The sequence below is a fragment of the Megascapheus bottae genome, chromosome 1, assembly GCF_031878675.1.
Source record: "Megascapheus bottae isolate mThoBot1 chromosome 1, mThoBot2.hap1, whole genome shotgun sequence".
In the NCBI taxonomy this organism is placed as follows: Eukaryota; Metazoa; Chordata; class Mammalia; order Rodentia; family Geomyidae; genus Megascapheus; species Megascapheus bottae.
Genome location: NC_143509.1, coordinates 102,740,002 through 102,760,537, shown reverse-complemented (window position 1 = coordinate 102,760,537; position 20,536 = coordinate 102,740,002). Strand labels below are relative to the sequence as shown.

The 20,536-nt window shown below is 54.1% G+C and overlaps 1 protein-coding gene across 1 annotated transcript; it reads right to left on the bottom strand.

Annotated features, from left to right (window-relative positions):
- Window positions 1-764: 764 nt before the first annotated feature.
- Mx1 (MX dynamin like GTPase 1) lies at window positions 765-18,734 on the bottom strand. Its single transcript, XM_090349543.1, has 13 exons — window positions 18,360-18,734; window positions 15,692-15,884; window positions 14,236-14,373; window positions 12,453-12,607; window positions 12,045-12,183; window positions 11,214-11,412; window positions 9,316-9,394; window positions 8,713-8,835; window positions 8,117-8,258; window positions 6,472-6,630; window positions 4,753-4,829; window positions 3,645-3,893; window positions 765-1,088 (listed from the first exon to the last, which is right to left on the bottom strand). Exons 1-13 carry the CDS (start codon window positions 18,480-18,482, stop codon window positions 858-860), a joined length of 2,007 nt encoding a protein of 668 aa, XP_090205669.1. The 5' UTR covers window positions 18,483-18,734; the 3' UTR covers window positions 765-857.
- Between the last annotated feature and the right edge of the window lie 1,802 nt (window positions 18,735-20,536).

The window sequence follows — 20,536 nt, the reverse complement described above, 5'->3', positions numbered from 1 at the left end:
GTCATGGTCCTCACCCTTTGTCCCTGGAGTGTTCTTGTGAGCTCAGGCACTTCTCATGTCCACAAGTGCCAGAACCCCTCCTGCCTGCCCATCCCTAGTCCCTGTCCCACGACCCTCCCTCCAGGAGGCAGTGGAAGGAGGCCCTGCCTTAGGGTGGATTGGGGTGAGGTGAGAAGGGGCTGCTGGTCTCCTATCTGCAGGTTCTGCGGCCCTCTCAAGAAGGAGAGCCATGGGGCTCTGCCCAGGCTCTGCTGTGGACTGCGGCACCTCCCCTGCAGGCCAGGACTTGATGTGAGCAAGGACGGTACCCACTGGGGTGGGGGCAGCCATCCTGTGCCCCCGCCTCCTGTGCCCCATCCCGTCCTGCTTCCAGTGGGTCCTGCTTCCCTGCACTTCTCAGCATCACTCCTGTCCCCCCGTCCTTCTTCCCCACTCGGCCCCAGTGGCAGGTCTTTGCTCTACTGCCAGTTCCTCCCATTCCCGACACAAGGAAGTGTGAGTGTGTGGTTTTATTAGGACCAGAGAGGCCAACTGCTACTAAAAGATGTGGCATGGCAGAGGGGCGTGGGCATGTGACAGAAGTACAGCATAAGGGATGAGGGAACGTGGGTGATGGGGGGGGGGGGGACTCTGTCCACCAGGGTGGCCAGCTTCTCCCAGGCCTGTGCTGCAGGATGGCAGCGCCCCCTACTGGAGGCGACCTCTCCAGGGTGCCTTGTGTCTCCTTGGGGTCTGTGGGCATCTAACCTCCACAGTCTGACCACTGATTATCGTGGCTCTACCATCAGGAGAATCAGGCAATCTCTTCCCCCTGGCATCCTGCTGCGGACACCTGGGGATGGGCAGTGCTCGTCCACTCACCCAGGGAATCTGGCCAGCTGGCGTCGAGCCTGCTCGAGCCGAGCCAGCCGTTCCTTCAGGAACTTCCTGTTCTCGCTGGTGTCGCTGCGCTCCTTCAGAAGCCAGCTGTAGCTCTCCTTGTCCTGCAGGAGCAGCAGCATGGCCTTGTGCAGCTTCTGGCTGAACGTCTGCAGGATGAAGTACTGGATGATCAACGGGATGTGGCTGGACATGCGGTTGTGGGCCTCCTGAAAGGAAGGGGCAGAGCAAAGTTCAAGGAGGGGACTGAGCTCGCCTGGCAGGAGCAGGGGGGCAGATTTCCACAGAGGGACAGCTAGGCAGGGCCAGGCTGCTGGCCTGGTGTTGGCTTGCACCAGTGTCCTCTGTGTTGGGAGTCACCGAGTGTCTGGCCCGTGTGCTCCACCTTTGCTGGTGAGAGAGGGGTGGAAATGTGCCCTAAAATGGTCAGCAGATACACTCCGCCCGCACATTCCAAACCTCTCCCTGCTCCCAGCATCTTCCGTCGTCTTTCTCCATCAGCCTCCAGCTCCTAGGCAGTAGAGCCACAGGCAGGAGCCCAGTCCCACGGGTGGAAGGCGTGTTTCACTGCAGGTTCCCACCTCTCCCTCCCAGCCCCGCCGTCAGCCCCCTCAGAGGATCTCCAGAAGGTGAAATGCAGGCACATTCGCAAGTCCTGCCACCTCTCAGTGACTCCTTTTCCAGTTTCTCTGGGATGCATGGCCCCTGGGAGTTCACAGATTAAATATGTCCCAAGACACCAGCACTGGACGGTCGGGAGACACAGAAACAGGGCAACTGGGCTGCGACCTGTCTGCAAATGGCCATGGGGACAGGAGAGAGGGCGGGAGAAGGAGACACTGGGGAGCCAGGTGGCCTCTGGATGCGGAAGCCTGGGCAGGGAGCAGGAGGCACCTCTGGGCAAGTCCTGAGATTTACACACGGAGTTCTGAGCCCAGCTGCTCTGGAGATGGGCTTGAGGCCACTGCACTTGGGGACAAGAGGACCAGTATCCTGTGACTCCACTCAAGTGAGACCCCCACATTCTCAGATTCATGGGGGAAAATGGTGGTTTGGGGGCGTGGAAAGGGGCAGGGAGGATCGAAAGGTCTGGAGGTGAGGGGTGGTGAAGGCTGCAGAGCAGCAGGAAGCTGTTTACTGTGCAGGCAGGAGGCCTACATAGGAGCACATTGTGGGGACAAGGGCTCTCCCACTGTAAAGAAGAGGAGCAGGGCTGTTAGAGCCCCCGCGGATACTGTGGCTGCGCTGACTGGAGGAAGAAAGGCCACCATGGAGAGCACTCTGTCTAAAGATGGACCTTCTGCAGGGGGTGGGGGTGGAGGGAGGAAATGATCCTGAGCCCCTGTGGGGACAACGCGTTCTTATAGAAGGAGCCAGCCGCCATCCCCTGGGCCTGGACCTGTAGAGTAAAAATCTGAATTTACAGATGTCTTAGAGACTTCTGACCGTGACAATCTTGGCAGCAGATGACAGAAAAGATCTAAAATTTCCTGAAAGCCAAAACAGAAGTGACAAGCAAGCCCAACCCATGAGTGCGGAGCTGAGCCCCTCAGCCCGGTCCAGAGCCTCCCTACACAGAGCTGTGGCAGACACTCCCTGTAGGGCCCCGCCCCCCATCACAAGGCTGGAGCCTCTCATCCTGGCTGGGGAGGGAGCTCGGCCTATGTAGAGGCTGCAGGGAGGGACAGGAAGTGACATCACTGTTACACTACAAGCCCCCTGATGGTCAAAGGCACAAGATCCCAGGGACAACGAATGGCCAATATGGGAGGTTGACCCAGGGGACTGTGCTGTCCTGACATCAGTGGTGGCCCCAGTGTCTTGTGTCCTTGACCAATGCTATCCCTGGTAGATACACATTTTGGTACAGCTGTGTCTCCCAGTGGTGCTGGGCTAGTGTACCAGGTCTCTGGTTTGGCCAAGGTAGCAGATGGCTGGAAGTCAACCCATCTCTTCCCGAGGACCCCCAGATATGCGTCTTCACCACCACTGGAGCCCAGCGGCTCCAAGGAAAAGAGCAGGGACCAGAACAGCAGCACGCACACTCCAGCCTGCCCAGCAGCACACCCACGTGGGGGCAGTCCCAGAGTCCTGGGGCCAGATGAACGACCTAGGGAGCGCTCTTCTAAGATGCGTCATGAGGCTCCGATGGGGTAGTGGACACGCGTGTCCATGGTCAGCCATGTGAATTTCACACCTGTGCAGGCCTCATCTACTTTAAAGGCCCTATGTCTCCTGGAGGTGCCAGGAGGGTGCCCTGTGGGGCCTGAGTGCTCTCACCTCACCTCCACTGGCCTCCTGTCCCAGGCGCTGGATCCTCATTGAAGGCCTCCCTGTCCACCCCCCATAGGCCAGACCAACCCTGGGTGCTGCTAGCATGGCACATCCCAGATCTGCCATGAGACACCAGGGCGCTTGTGTGCAAGGCCCAGATGGATAGTCCAGGCTCACAGGAGCCAAGGGGGAGGAGGGTGGGTGTCTGCAAGCCGGAAGCTCACCAGTGGCCCCTGTCCATTCACACCCAAGTCCCATGTCCTGCACTGGTCGTGCCTGTGTGCTCAGATGAGGAGACACAAGCAACACCCATCCAGCAGGTGTGGGGGAGCTAAGATGCCACTTGGTCAGCACCTGGCCAGTCACCCAAATCACCCACATTCCTCTTGGGCCATAGCAGCCCCTGGAGCCAATGCAGCCCTCCAGGACAGAACTGGCTGGCGACGTCACTGTGGAGCTGATACCGTAAAGGAGTCCAGAGCCATACGCACCTTGTGGTAGGCGCTCAGGTGCTCTAAGATTTCGGTCATTGATGAGTTGCTAGATTGGGGGCGGGAAGGCAATTTTTTCCCAGAGGCCTCCCACTTGTCCTCCTCCTCCTCCTCCTCCTCCTTGACCTTCTCTAGTGCTTCTCTGTACACCTGGTCCTGGCAGTAGACAATCTGTTCCATCTGGAAGTAGAGTCTAATGGACTCTTCAGCTGCTTTTTCTTGCTCTGACTTAATGTCTTCAATTTTGTTCTGTGGGAAAGAGAACCTCGAATGAATGACCTTCAGGAAGCAACCTCCAGGTCAGAGAGCCCAGGTCCCCGGCAAGCCCACAGGAATGGAGTCACCCCATGAGAATGAGGATCACCATTTCCTTAGGCAATGCCCTTTGCCGGGCTTCTCCAGGCTGAGCCCCCCTCCAGCTGGGGATCAGAACTCCAGGCAAGCCTGAGCTTTGATATCTGAGCTGAGGGCTGGGTCCACAGAGCATGCTCAGGGACAGGGTCCAGAGGGGCGCGTCCGTGTGTTCACACGGGACAAGGGACACAGTGCAGACTGGCACGTCCACGTGCACTGGGCTTTGAAGAGCCTTGGAGCACAACCTTCGCCACGTCCTGACCTTGCAGGGCCACTGTGTGCCATGTCCTGCTCCTCCCCCCACCGCATCTTCTTCAGCTCACTTCAAGGGCACTGGCCCGTGAGCAGCCCACGCGTGACCCTCAGCCACAGTATGGCGGAGTCCTTGCCCACCTGTGCTGGGGGCTCCATTTCCAGGTGAACAGCCTGGTCGAGGCCATGCCTGTCTCCGTGTGGGGGTAGGGGGTGGGGGGTGGGCGGGGACACAAAACAAAAACAAGATCAAGAAAGCTCTATTTTTTTTGCCAGTCCTGGGGCTTGAACTCAGGGCCTAGGCACTGTCCTTGGACACTTTTTGCGTAAGGCTAGCCCTCTGCCAGTTTCAGCTTTTTTTGTGTATGTGGTACCGAGGAATCGAACCCAGGGCTTTGTGCATGCTAGGCGAGCACTCTACCACCAGGCTACACTCCCGGCCTCAAAAGGTCTATTTTATAGTCAAACGTATTTCTTAGTTTTAAAAAACAATTGGATTTACCTTGGTAGTTCGGTGGAGGTTGAAAAACTTTTCAAAAGTTCCTTCAGAAGCTTTTGTGAAGGCAGAGTGGACCAAACCTGAAGCAAGAGAAGAGAGTTCAACATGGATAAAACAGGCTGCATCCTGTACACATCTCACAACTCCCAAGGAAAAACTGCTAAGAAAGGAAGGCTCCCTCAGGCTCCCTTCTACCTCTCCCTCCTCCTCTCCACCTTGGCTAGACCACCTTGAAAACATTATCTCCTGTCGTCTTACATTTATATCATTAATACAGTATACATAGTAACAAAAACAAAAATTACTTGCAGGTCATAAAGAAATACTTTGTAAACTATCAGTCAAATCAGGTTTCGTTATCAACAGAATCTAAGGCCAACATTATTTGACAGAAAATCCAAATACAAGTTCTGTGAAACAAAAGGTGGTATCTACATACAAATATTTTTTTGTGGAGTGGGTGTTGATTCTTAGGCTTGAACTCAGGGCCTGAGCACTGTGCCTTAGCTTTTTTGCTCCAAGCTAACATTCTACCGCTTGAGCCACAGCTCTATTTCTGGATTTTTGGTGGTTGATTGGATATAAGAATCTCATGGACTTTCCATCCCTGGCTGGCTTTGAATCATGATCCTTAGATCTCAGGGTCCCAAGTAGCTGGGATACTTTTAACTACCTTTGTTCTGGGACTACCAGAATCTAAGTGTGACAAGTTCCCCTCTGGGTTGAGCAAGAGAAGCAGAGTCAGTCAAAGTGTAATTCCAAGATGGGTTGATGCTATCCAGCCACAAGGCAACAGTGAAATTTACTAAGGGCACCCTGGTTCCCATGAAGAATTATCACTTGTTGGGGTCTAGAAAAGGAGGTTAGTAAGTGGAGGCCAATAGGAAGAGAGTCCAGACTCCAAGCCTCTGAGGCAATGTTTCACAGAGGGATAGGATGGGGGGCTTCGCTCCAGGATGCCATCCAGGGACCCTTCTGTGCCTGGCCACGAGGACGCTACCCCACCCACATGCATGACAGGGATGAACCCTGGCATGGCATTCAGGCATTTGGTTCTTGACCTGCAGAGATACCAATATGGGGCATTTTGAGCCCTAGCAGAAGTGTTGAGGCAGAGGGGAAGAGGAGGGGGCAGAAGAGGTGACAGAGGTGACCACTGTCTCAGGATCCACACACTCCAGGAACACTTCCTGTGCTTCTGAGGCCACTCTGGTAGCCCCAGAGGAGCTTCAGATAGGAGGTCACAAGGGCCAGGACAGGGCTGTGGGCTGAGGACATTCCCCCCAGCCATTCTCATCTGGGCCAGGGGGACGGAGTGGAGCCCACCATGCTGGCCTCGGCAATGCAGCCTGCGACAGGACCAAGGGCAGACTGTGTCTGGGCTGGGTACTCCGAGGCCAGGGTACCCACAGCGATGGAACGCCCCGCCCTCTTTAGGGTCTCCCCAGGACCCATGAGGAAGTGGTTCTGTGATTGATACACCTGGTTGCAAGATGGTGGGAGCTCAGTTTCAGGGATGGCCAGCCAGGACCACCGAGTCCTGGGACATGCTGTGGCAGGCTGGGCTGCGTCTTGGGGATTCGTTTCAGATAGGCAGTGCCAGAATACAGGTTGATGGCTTGAGAGTTGGAGAATGAGGGGTTGGCATGGAGATTAATCTAGAGGACACACCGTAATTTGACCTTGACATTTGGGTCAAACACTCCTGCCTCAGGCACTCACCAGTGACTTCATACAGCATGTCCACCGCTGGCCCCTCCAGGGCTTTGATCTGCTCTTTTAAGATCGACTCAAACATCTTATAATTGATAAATCCTGGCAGCTCTCTGCCTCGGTACTGGTTTTCAAGTTTCCAGACTTCCTTCTTCAGCATGTGAAAACCTATAGCAGAAAAAGTAGCTCTGAATTATTCAACAACAAAAACCAAACATTCTAAACAGACTCCACAGTGTCCCTCAGAGCTTGCTCCTCTGTGTGAAAGAAGTGGAGCATCTGATCTACTAAGGAAGGAAGCTGAGCCACCTGCTGTGTCGTGAGCAGCTCACTTCCTGTTCCCCCAGCTAGGGCCAGGTCCCCTGGGAGGCGCTGGTGTCTGCCGCCCCCTTGTGGGTGGGAGCTGTTTTCCCATAGGAGTTACTTTTCCTGAGATGCATTCACAGACAAGCGGACAGTCCAGTGACTCTCAGCACATTCCCAGAGCTATGGGGGTGTGGACGTGTTGTCCCTCTCAGTCCTGCCTGTCCAGTCCTGTAGCCCTCCTCTCATTTCTGTCTGCACAGACTGACTGCCTGTTCTGCACACTTGAAGGGAGTCACGTGACACGCCGTCCTTTGTGGCTGGGTTCTCTCATTTTCCAAGTCTCTTTACAGGCTGAATTGTGTCTCCCCAAGATCCATGTGTTGAGGTACCACCCACACCGTACCTGGGGTGTGGCTGTGTGTGTGGATGGGGTGAATGAACAGTGACTACGTTGAGATGAGGTTGTGACAGTGGGCTGTGACCTAGTCTGGTGTCTTCACAGAAACAGACCGGGACCATGAACCTATGGTGAGGAGCATGGGAAGACGGAGGGAGAGGGGGCCACGTGCAAGCAAGGCGAGACCAGCCAGCTGGTGGACCTGGCCCTGCTGACTGCAACCTTCCATTCCAGTCCCTGTGCTAGTCAGACACTTCATCACTGTGGCCACAAACCTGAGAGGCCACCGGGGAGGACTGACTGGCTGGGAATCAAGATTTTGGAGGTGTGGGCATCAAGGAGGGCAAGAAATGGTGGGCAGAGCAGGCAGGCAGGGAGGGAGCGCCTGCGATGTCCTCCCCCACCCCCACTTTCTATCTTCATCCATTCTGTGAGGTGTTGGGTGTTGGGTCTCCGGGGCCCTCTGGGACACTCAGAGGCATGCTCTTCCCATCTCCTACGCAGGTCGTTCCCCTCAGGCCAGGCATCCCAGGAACCACCCACCTCCCAGTGCAGCTTGAGAATGGCTATGGCCATTCCTTCCAGTATCTACCGACCTGGCAATTGCTGGGCCATGCGTAGGTTTGCCCCTTTTGAGGGGCTGCCAAATGGTTTTCCAAACTGCTGCATCCCACCTCACATTAGGACTGAAAGGTTTCACACCCTTTGGCTCCTCTCCCATCTGTGCCAACCTCGGACACTCACCTTTTTCTTTTTTATTGCCAGTCCTGGGCTTGAGCTCAGGGCCTGAGCACTGTCCTTGGACTTTCTCAATGCTGGAGCTCTACCACTTGAGCCTCAGCACCACTTCCAGCTTTTTTCTATGTATGTGGAACCGAGGACTCGAACCTGGGTCTTCGTACATGCTAGGCAAGCACTCTACCACTAGGCCAAACTCTGGCCAACACTCACCTTTATTGAAATGATTTTCAATCTTAGTACTCCATAAACAGAACTTAGCTCTGATTTTAGTAAACAGCCGGCTCTCATAATCCTTCACACTTTCCTCTCCTTGAATCAAATCAGTGATGTCCTGGTTGAACGCATTGAGTTTCTGGGCAGAAGAAAAGCATCAGTAGAAGTGGGGCAACTTCAGACAAAGGCTCAGGGCGCACTGTGGGTAGTGAGTTGCTGTTCTCTTATGGACTACCAAGGAATTATGGGAGAGAAGCAGATCTGGCAGCAGAAAATCCCATCCTTCCTCTGTCTACTTCCTGTGTCCCAAGGCAGAGTCCACGGGCTGAGCCTGTCTCTCCTCCCTGTGGAGTCATCTGCATGTGCCCACTACTCCCTGGACATGGTGGATTCTCTTATTAGCACTAAGAGGGCAGAATGTGCTTGGATCAGCATTGGGTGGAGCGAGGACAGAAAGTCGCTGGACAGGGATCCCAGTGTGGATACTGATATGGCTGTCCCACATGGAGGATGATACAGCTCGTCCCACACAGGCAACGCCACCCTTCCTCATGGAGGGGGATGAGGCCCCTCCCATATGAAGTGATACTCACTTCTATCAGATAGAGAGATTTTTCATTATCATCATCTGGTATGTCCATGCCATACATTTGTAATTCCTCTGATATTTTTTGATGACTTTCCTTTATTTGATCCTCCAACAGTGGCAGAGATTTCTAAGAAATAAAAAGCAAAACTTGTGACTAAGGACCAGGAATGAAAAGGAGGCCTTGAGCTCATTCTGGTGAGCAGCTGTGACACTAGGTGACAGTCGGATGACCCTCAAAGATTCTTTCTGATTCTCAAGGAAGGCTTTGACTGCTGGCACTGAGCAAAACAATCTGATTCTCACCAGATCCTCTCTGCTCCCCAGCAGAGGACTGGAGGGTTTGGGTAGGAGGCTGTGCCAGTGTCAGATTGACAGGGATGCTTCAGAACTCAGAGCACCAGCTCCACCTCCAGGAGCAGCCATGGTACTTGCTTGTCTTGTGGGTGACAGCCACTGCAACCTAGCAGCAGGGCTCCTGATGCTGGAATAGATACATGCCCACCCACAATGCCTACTCCTGCACAGACCTTGCCCCCAGCACATGTGCCCAGCCACATGCGCAGCCCCGAATTCTGCTCTCAGAGATCACAGGGGCTACCACACTTACAGAGATGTGAGTGATGAGCTCAGAGGTCAGTTTTTCTGCCAGTAAGGGCACTGTGGCCTTCCCTTCCTCCAGCAGAGCCCTGAAGAGAACACAAGGGAGATGCATGTTGCATCAAGAAACCCAGACAAGGCCAGTAGAATGCCTTGGGACTGCCCAACAGATGTCTGCGTTGGACTGCACACAATTCTAGGCCCAGGTGAGCAGCTTTTATTGCCACAGCACCCAGAAGGATTCCTTCCAGCCCAGATTATAACTGTCTCCAGGCATCTGATTACATAGCCCTCTAATCTTTGTGACACACCTATTGTGTCATCCATCCATCCATCCATCCACTCATCTCTCCATCCATCCATCCACTCATTTAAGTTTCCATCCATCCATCCATCCATCCATCCATCCATCCATCCATCCATTTATTTGCCATTCATCCTTTCGCCCATTCATCCATCAATGGATTCATTGTGTAGCAATGTCTAGTTCCCAACTCAAAATCATCTTGCCTCAGACAGCCCCTGAGTACTGGGCTGAGATTATATGCTCTTTCTCTCTCTCTTCCACTTTCTATGTGCGTGTGTGCGTGCGTGCTTGTGTGTGTGTGTGTGTGTGTGCGTGTGCGTGTGTGTATTTATCTATAAGTGGAGATGGAGGGAGAATAGAGTGGTAAATGAGATGGACAAATCACTTATTCTTTTTTTTTTTTTTTGCCAGTCTTAGGCATTGAACTCAGGGCCTGGGCACTGTCCTTTGGCTTTCTCAAGGTTAGTGCTCTACCACTTGAGCCACAGCACCATTTCTGGCTTTTTTCTATGTCTGTGGTACTGAGGAATCGAACCCGGGTCTTTGTGCATGCTACACAAGCCCTCTACTAGGCCAAACTCCCAGCCCACATTCCTTCTTCTTTTCTTTTTTTTTTTTTCCCCACATTTCTTATTCTTGTAGGCAAGTTCAAGAGATGTTCACCAAGGCCAAAACCATACCTTACCCGCTCAGTGTTCACAGAGTCTCACACTGACACAAACTTACCCTCATACACACATATACCCTTACACCCTCACACACACACACCCTCACATGTATACTTTCATACACAGCCTCACAACCACATAAACCCTCACATACACTTCTCTCCCTATATACCCTCACATACATCCCCCCACACCCTCACAAATACCTTTACCCTCACCCTCACTCACATACGGCCTCACATACACACCCCTACAACCACACTCCCCTCCCCCAGATACCCTCACTCACATACAGCCTCACATACACACCCTTACAACCACACTCTCCTCCCCCAGATACCCTCACACATACAGCCTCAAATACACACCCCTACAACCACACACCCCTCCCCCAGATACCCTCACACACATACAGCCTCACATACACACCCCTACAACTGCACACCCTTCCCCCAGATACCCTCACACACATACAGCCTCACATACACACCCCTACAACCACACTCCCTCCCCCAGATACCCTCACACACATACAGCCTCACATACACACCCCTACAACCACACACCCCTCCCCCAGATACCCTCACACACATACAGCCTCACATACACACCCCTACAACCACACACCCCTCTCCCAGATACCCTCACTCACATACAGCCTCACATACACACCCCTACAACCACACACCCCTCCTCCAGATACCCTCACACACATACAGCCTCACATACACACCCCTACAACCACACACCCCTCCCCCAGATACCCTCACACACATACAGCCTCACATACACACCCCTACAACCACACACCCCTCCCCCAGATACCCTCACTCACACACTCTCATGCTTGCACACTCAATACACAGAGCCTCACACAGGTACTCACACTCAAGCACACTTCGAGCCTCGACATCCCCAGAGGGCCTGGCGCACCTGAACTGGGGGTGGTCCTCAAAGAAGGCTTGCTCCTTCTGCAGGGCCTCGGCCAGGCTCAGCTGCTGATGGATGTCCCGCTGGCCCCGGCACTTGACAACCATGTAGCCCTTCTTTAGGTGACACTCGAGGTTGTGCACCACGTTTACCACCTTGTCTTCCGTGCCTTTGTCTACTAGGTCAGGCTTGGTCAGGATCCCTGTGGACCAGAGCCCGTGGGTCAGAGATGTGCAGAGTCCAAGGCAGGGGCTGCCTGACAGCTGAGCATCTGTGTCTGTGGCAAGGAGGCCCCAAAGAACACCTAGTTCTACGTCATGGCACCAGCTCCCCTACAGCTGCCTCCCATCGTTGGAGAAATCCCTTCATGCAGGGCCACAGACCCCGCGGGCAGGCGGAGGGTGGAGAGTGGGCGTAGACAGAGTCCTTAAGGCACACAGGACAAAGCCACTCGGATCTAGGGTGGAGGCCAGGACGCTCCTCACACAGCCTGGCTGTCCCGAGCCCTTCCACCAGGCCAGGGACCTCACTCCATCTACCTCTTCCTCCCATAGGGACTCTGGTGCTACTTCCACCCGGCTGGTCTCAGGTGACAGGAGTTGCTCCTGTGAGCACCCTGGGCCTTATCTAACAGGAAGCCAAGCATACAAGGCCACTTGCATCCAACCACAGTCTCACACGACTCACTCCTTCCACCTCAGTGGCCTCCAAACCCGCTCCTACTACCCCAGGGTACCCTGTCCTCAGCGGGGAGGCAAGCCTGGAGGGATGGGGCTCCGGGTATCCCATCTCACTGGGACCCAGCTGTCACTGTAAGCCTCTCCTTCTTCTTACCTAGGGTCCTATCTCCGTCAGGGTCCACTTCCTTGGCCATGCTCAGCGCCTCCGTGGTGGCAATGTCCACGTTGCAGGGGACCACCACCAAGTTGATGGTCTCCTGCTTCTGGATGTATTTCTGGATGAGACACTTGATCTGCAGGAAGTGGCAAGCTATGAGGCCATGGAGCCACACAGGGAGAAAGTTTAGACCGTCCTCACCCTGCCCTGGCTACTTCAGAAGGAGAGGCTCCCCGGGGAAGAGTTGTGGATTCCTCCTTCCCTCACCTCCTCTATCTAACCAAACAAGAGTGACCCCTGGGCCCACTGGTGGCATTGTCCCGTCTCTCCCCAGACCTCTTCAGATGCAGCCCTAATCTGGAGCAGTGGCCCACCCCTTCCTAAGAACAGAGGGTGGACTTGTACCCGCCATCCGATGTCAGCAGGCTGATTGCCCACGGCCACCCTGGTGATGCCAGGAAGGTCGATCAGAGTCAGGTCCGGGACGTGTGGTGAGCTGACCTCCAGACTAATGAGATCGTCGCTGATGCCCTGCCCTTCCCCCGCGATGACCTTCTGGGCTGGGAGGAGGAAGAGGAAAGCCATGGAGGTCAGAGACCGGGTGTGACAGGGGGGACTCTACAAGTCCTAGACACCAGCAGCGTAAGAGCAGATTCAACTGGACTTGGCTCTAGCCAAGGGGCCTTTGCAGCCCCCTGACGTGCCAGAACGGCCTGCAGACACCCCGGGAGACCTTCCGCACACAGACACCACAAGCAAATCAAGGGAGAACAAAGACACAGTGGAACCCCGAGCCAGGAGTGGGTAGGCACCGGGGGTCTGCTTCTCAGAGGACGCAGCCTGCTAGGAGATGCCGTTCTGCCCCTTGCCCTCGGCACGGAGGGGCTTGGAAATGTTCCCTCACATGGCAAGGGAACGCTACTTTCTGTTCTCAGCATGCACCGGTAATGTCTTTGCCATGTTTGACTCTGCCTGGCACTCATAACAACATATGGCAGCATGACTTCATTACTTGCCCGGCACCACATCCCCATGTGTGATTGTGACATTTAGGTCAGGTCATTGGAACGTGAGGTGGCGTAACAGACAAACATGGGGTGGTTTCCACTGGTCAGCAGGCCAGACTGCGTCCTTACTGAAATGCAAGGAGACTGCAGAGACCACTGCGAAGGGGACAGAGGACTTGCGACCTGCTCTGGAAGGCCCAGTCCAGTGCTGAGCACCTGAAGGCCTTACGAGACAGGAAAGGCTATGGAGTCTAAACACAGAGTGGGCTCCCTTCACGCCTGCCCTCATCTGCCACTTCTCCTTCAACATGAGTTGGCATCTCAATTCTGAGCGTGGACAAGGGGAAGACTGAAGTTGCTTCCCAATGGGCTCGGCCCCAAAGGCTACCCACCCCAGCCCCTGCTGTCCTCGTGGAGAGATCCCAACCGCCTGCTGGCCCGCAAGGGAGACAAGGCCAGCTCAAGCCAGCTGAGGGCCCAGAAAGATGACCCAAGGCCTTTGTAGACCATCACCCAGCCAGACCACCCAGAGCAGGTACTGCCACAGGTCTGTTGGTTCCTTAGCCATGGCTGGTGGACACACACCAAGCTTTTCTGTCACAGGAAATCAATCTAATAGTTCCAGTTGACATGATGTAAGGTCCGGCAAATTGCAGACACGATTAACTCTGTGTTCTCATCTTACAAAGGTCAAGGCCATGGAATCGGGGTGGGTCATTGATGTTTTCCCCAAAGGATTGAAACCTAAGGATGTGGTATTGGGAGAGGCCAGGCCTGAGCAGCAGGAAGCCCTCTCCTCCACGTGGCCGTCTCCACCCGCATATGTTGCAGAGAGATCCCTGTGGTTTCATTTTCTTATCCACCTGGCTATCAAGCTAACATGCACTGTGCACACGGCCACACTCTCTATTCAGACAGGGTCCCGGGGTCCCAGTGGGGCTTTGTGCTGCTTCAGGTGGGGAGGTGACAGGCCCTGAAGGAGGGGAGCTGCCATGTTTCTAAATTAAAGCCAACGAGATTCTCAGACAAGTGGCTTGCCAGGAAGACACTGGTCTCTGAAGGGTGAAGGGACAAGAAGCCTGCAGGCAGGGAAGAGCTACAGACAAAGTGGCACGTGAACAGCCACGCGGGACCCGTGGGGACCCGGCAGCTGGCGCGAGGGGGCACACCAGGCCTCTCACCTTTGTTGACTTCCTTTTCCACATGGGAAGGATCTGTGATCTCCACTTCGATGTTCAGATAGCTGATCTTGGCCTTCCACTCCTCCCCCCGCCTCAGCTTCTTCAGCTGCAGCACCAGAGGGCACCGCGTCACGATGCCTAGGAAAGCACCTGTGTGTCAGTGGCCCTGGGGGCCTTGGTGCCATGGCCGAACCCCCATGCTGAAAACGGGCCTCCCCTGGATTCCCTGAGGCCACGTACACGAGGGATGACAGACACCAGGGTGGCTCATTTGCCACGTCAGAGCTTCTTCTTCCCTGGGTTCCACAATGAGCTCAGGTGTAGGCTGCACGGAACCCCCCTGCTGTCTGTCCACACACACGGGCCACAAACCCCACAGTGGACTCCTTCCATATCCTGCCCATCCATTGAATGTCCTGTTACCAAAGCATCTCAGGAAGGAGTCAGACTCTCCCCAGCCTGCACTGTCCTCCTGGACTGTTTGCCTCACCAAGCATAGCCCCAATCTCTATCTCCCCCCGTGGCTGGCACCTCTGGAAAAGGGGCTCTGGAGAGATACCCACATGCACACACACAGTTCTGGGTGAGAAACTCCATCCACTGAGTCAGGCCTCTCACACTCTGCAGCTGCATTTAGCCCTCACGAGACTCTGTGATAAGATGTACTCTAGATGGCCTGGTGTCCCCAACCCCATATTCTGTAGCCTGGGCGCTCACGGTGATGGAAAGCTGGTGTTTGAAGTAGCAACTGAGCCAGAGACCAGGGACTCTCTCTTGTAACTCTAGCATGTCAATATTTTTCGAGTTGCAATTCCAAGCCAACCATGGAAAGAGACTCTTCTCCAATGAACCAGCAAAAAGCTAAAAGTGCTGGGCCGGGAGTGTGGCCTAGCGGTATAGTGCCTGCCTCGCATGCACAAAGCCCTGGGTCCCTTCCTTGGTACCACATGCACAGAAAAAGCTAAAAGTGGTGCTGTGGCTCAAGTGGTTGTGCACCATTCTTGAGAAAGCTCAAGGCCAGAGCCCAGGCTCTGAGTTCAACCCCCTGGACTGGCAATAAATAAATAAATAAATAAAGGCCAGAAGTCTAGATAGGACTTGAGTGGACTCAAGCAAGAGTGCAAGGCAAGCATGCAGGCTTCAACAAGAATACTGAGAAAAAAAACCAGGGGCAACGGAAGCTGCAGGAGACCCTAAGGGGTCACAGGGCATCCTTGTAGCCTTGTAGACCAGTCTTTATGAGAGGAGGCACAGATGTCTCAGTCCTGGGAAGCCTGCACAGAGGAGAGGCCTCAGGAGAGCAGGGCCAGCCTCTGACAGCCGAAGGGAGCCACCTCACAGAGCCAGGCCTTGATCTTGCACTTGCAGCCCCCAGGCCTATGGGAGAACTGGCTTGTGCTGTGGGACACCCCTGCCCTGGGCAGCCCTAGCAGAATAACCAGGGGGAGAGTCTCACCACTGCCTCTGGGCAGAGCTACTCCTGACAGGGCCTCCAGCACAGAGCTCTTGCCCGAGCTCTGGTCTCCAATGACGGCGATGGCGGGCAGGGCCAGGTCCTTCTCCACGCCCAGGGCCCGCAGGGAGTCAATGAGATCTATGCACGGCCGCACCTTCTCTTCATACTGCCTGCAGAGGTTGTTGTCCACTTCCTGGAGGGCCAAGCATGCAGAATCAGCTGTGGCTGCAGGCCGTGCCCTTCCACCATACCCAACAGGACCACAGTACACATGCCACTGGGAGGCCCTAGGGGCTGGAAAAGCCAGGCAAACAAGCCATGCTAGGGCCTCCGTCTTGATGGAAACACCACGGGCAAAGGACGGGAAGCAAACTCACAGCACAGGACACAGAAAAGAAGCTATAGCAGGGTACAGAGGGCTCACAACCAGTGATAAAATGAGGCTGAAGTCAGCCACAGGGACGAAGGCAAGCTTCACAGAAGATAAATGCTATGCATGCAGGGCAGCGGACAGCTGCTACATTTACTTAATTTTGCCTATTGACATTTGAACCCAAGGCCTCTATACTCCCATTACCTAGCCTTTTCAGATTACCGAAGGATTATAAACAAAAGCCAATCTTGGAATTGTATCCTCAACACAGTATAACACACGTAAGTGTAAAAGCCTACAATTAGAAAATAATCTAGGCCAAGCGCTGGTGGCTGCTTCAGGATGCTGAGATGTAAGGATGGTGGTTCAATGCTATCTAGGCAGAAAAGTCACTTAGACTGTTTTCTCCAATTACTCACAGAAAAAGCAGGAAATGGAGCTGTGGCTCAAGTGGTAGAGTGAAAGCCTTGACCAAAAGAAGCCACTGGACAATGCCCAGACTTAAGGAGCCCCAGGAGCGGCTCACTCACAAAGCCTGTAATTACGCGTTATCCACTGGCTTCTTTGCTGTGACTCAGATGATAATCCACAAAGGACAAACCAGACTTCTTCAAAATGAAGAAATGGAAATGCTATTTCAAATTCTCATCAAAGAATGAAAAGAGGAGACAGTCAGGAACAATCATGTGTGGGCACACGATTGCTTATTGGGACGGTCTCTGTCATCTTAGTGGGTGCAGTCACCCTTCTGGTGCTCTCTCTTCACCATTTACCCTGATTTGTGACAACCAACGTCGTCAGGAGCATCAGCATTATGCCATCTGAGGGCAGGGCACAGAGAAGGCGGGATACAGGCGCGGGAAGAGTGGGGTGTAAACACCACCGATTCCTGCCAAGCCAGGCCAGTGGATGTCCAGCTCAGACTCTGAACACACCCTGGCTCTTGAAGCTGAGCTCAGTTCTACAAGGAACCCTGCTGCAGGAAGAACGGATAGTCCCTCGTCCTTGACACCTCATCACATCTCTCTCACTGATTCTTGGCTCTTTCCCGTCAATACATACATGTCTGTATGATGTTGAAAGCTGAGGTTATCTCCCTTCTCTTCTGCTAGCCTCTTGACTCAACCACATTCTTCTTGAACACATGTCCTGATCTCAAGTTCAAGGTCTACTACAGCCCCAGCATTGGCTACGGGCCCCAAACTGCAGCCCCTTCCAGCCTGTGCTCTCACTGGGGGCCTGGGACTCCCTTCAGAACCTCGGTCCTCTTCATCTAGAGAGGAGCTGTTGGAAGAGCCATGTCCAGCACAGGGGCTGGGCAAGACGGGCAGGTTCCACAGCAGGTGGGTGTGGGTGGGTGACTTCAAATGTCCCGAGGGCCATCTCCCCAAGCTTATCTTGTGAGGCAAGGCCTACTGGAAGCATTCCAGTGAGGACTCTTCAAGTGGCTATAAGGACCATTGTCCCCCTTGTATGTTTCAGCCACCATGGTTCTCCTTCGTTTTGGCCTCCTGGTCAAGCTGCAGTGGAAAGGCCCACAGCAACAGGTCCAACTGGACCTGGCTTGAAGTCTTTCAGACTGCTCTCCAAACAATCCTTCTCCCTTTGCAAGCGGAATTGCTCAGGAGTTTGTTACAGTAGTGGACAGGTGACTGCCACCATGGGTGTGTGTTATTCCTGTCCCACACCTGAAGGGAGCAGGCTGGCAAAAGAGGGATGAGGAGGGACCGACTGGGAAATGAAACCAGAGACTAGAGGGTGAGAGAAGCCCCCCCTTCTCAGTCCTGTGACCTACAATATTGCAGTTAATATTGCATGAAAAAGTGGGGAACACTACTTAAAAATGTTGCTTCGTAGAGCTGGAAAATCCATGGATAAGTGAAGGAAGAAGCTCCTGAGACCCCTGGGACCCAGGGAAGGTGGACTGATCCCGTGGCCATGATTGCTTTCTACCAAGCCCACACAGCATGGGGCTGCTCCAACAGGGAGGCCTCACAGGGTCAGAGATTGAGCCACACACATACAGGGGGCAGCACAGTACTCTGGGGCTTCAGGGCCCTGCCAGTTCTTACAGGATGGCATCCAGCTCCACCAGTTTACCAGACTGAGATGGCACCTCCAGCTGTGGCACAAAGTCATCTGGTTGTTCCTGGACTGAGCCAAGTGAGAAACAGAGCAGGTCTGTGTCAAGCCCCCAGAGGACAAGATAGCCTTCATCTGCATTTGGAGAAAGTAGCCAACCTCAGGACGACATAGCTCAGTTCTCTGTAGAGACTCAGTGACACAGCTACGTACCACGTTCTTACTTTCCTCGGATGTGCTCACGTCATCATTAGGTAACAGAAGAGTGGATGTTTTAGCTGAATCACAGTTGTTTTTGTGTGAAGGATTCATCTTCTGTCTGTTCTTCTTGGTCATGGGATGAGGCAGAAAGAGTCTAAAGTCATGGAGAGTCTAGAAACCTCAATTCTGGATGCAGTGTTCCTGAGTAAACAAATTTTTGCTCATGAATATTCATGACCACTCTGCTGCTCCACTCATGACTATTCAAAAGCCCTCTTCTCTGCACCCCCTTCTGCCATCCTCTCCCCTTCTTCAGGTGTACTGACTTGCAGACCAGTGTCTCTGCATCATTTCTCTACTAAGAAACAGAGAGGGGGGTTCCCTCCTTTGCAAGGAGGGAGGAGTATGCCTGTGTGGGCATGTGTGAACATCTCTGTGTTCTATTCCTGGGGCTTGAACTCAGGCCTGGCTGTTACTCTCACTGGAGCAACAGCTCCACTTCCAGCTTTCTGCTGCTTCACGGGAGAGAAGAGTCCCATGGATTTCCCTTCCTGGACCATCTTTCAAACTGCAACCTCAGATCCCAGCCTCCTGTGTAACTAAGGTTATGGGCACGGCCATAGCACCTTGACCACAGTCACTGAGTTTAAAGGCTTGCAGCCAGGATCATGGTTCTACTTGGTCAGTTAAAACTAGAGTATGGGGCTCAGAGTGTGGCCCTGGTGGTAGAGTGCTTACCTGGCATGTACGAGGGCCTGAGTTCGATTCTTCAGTATCATATACATAGAAAAAGCTGGAAATGGTGCTGTGGCTCAAGTGGTAGAGCTCTAGCCTTGGGAAAGCCCAAATGTATTGCTGAGGTCAAGTCCCAGGACTGGCACAAACAAACAACCTCCCCCCACCCAAAAAACAAAAACAAAAAACGAGTATGGGGGTCTACCCGTGTTCATTGTTTCATCAAATAAAAATCCCTGGGGGCTAAGCCCTGGCCTCTTTCTGGGGTGGCCTCTGAGGCCAGCGAGTGTGGGCTGCAGAGCAGCCTGCCACTTCAGTGCATTGCAGTGCAGCAGATGAGCCACCTGCATGGACATACCCGCCACTGATGCTTGGGACCCCATGGGGGTGGCCACCCTAGCCATTAGCCACAGATCCCTCCCTCCCACACTCGCTGAGGAGCCTGAGAAGGAGCAAACCCTCTCATTCCTAGTGCCCTTTCCTCCCCACTGAAGACCCCACGTCCACAATCCAGCATGCAGTCCAGCAGCTCTGCCCCATCCCAAGGTCTTGGTCAGGAAGAGGCTAGTGCCATGGCCCCGGCACTCTGCAGTGCGCTGAGGGCGGGTCTGTGCTGCGCACAGACTTTCTGGGTGGATGGGTAGGTAGGAGGCATTGCCTCTCCACTGCTGAGACAGAAACTGGGAGTTGGCATGGGCTAGCAAGGAACACCCACTCAGCACCAGAGCTGCACACTGACCCACGTGGTAGAGTGGGGTAGCCTTGGGGGACCCTGTGGTTCTTTAACAGTGAGGATGCTTGCTCAGCCATGACCAGAGCAAGAGCATGTGGGAGGGGTGTCCCCCATTCCACTTCTTGTCCAACCCCAGCAAGGGCCTGGGACCTCCCAAAAGGGGTCCGGTCTAAAGGCACAAAACAGTACTGGATTTCTGAACGGCCCTCTTCTCCTGCACAGTGCTCCCTCTCAACCCTCTGACATGTCAGTATTATGGGCAGAAGAACGTTCTGCAGCTCAGAGCAGATGGGCCTCATTCCACACCCCCGGCCAGTTCCCCCACCCATGTGACTGAGGGTCCAGAGGGAGGTTTCTGAGGAGGGGAGGGGTGCTGCAATCAGAGGGGTTCAGGCCAGTAGCCGGACTGCAAAGCAAAGAAGTGATTACTCTCCGAGATGTTGGAAACTCAAGAGAGGGACATGGGGTCATGTGATCCTGCTCCCCAAAACCTGAGTCCTAATTTGACCAGGTTCAAGAATCCTATAGGAGGGGAGGAAGGGGCTCCCATCCTCCACCCTTAAGGATGGCCCTGACTCCCCTACCTGTGGCACAACACGCATCTCTGGCTGGACTTGGGGCAGTGACTCCCCCACCCCAACCCCCCCAACACGTCATCCAGTGTCCTGGGATGAACTGAGGCCAGTGACTCCCTCTCCCCCTTTCCCCCCCATCCTGGGAT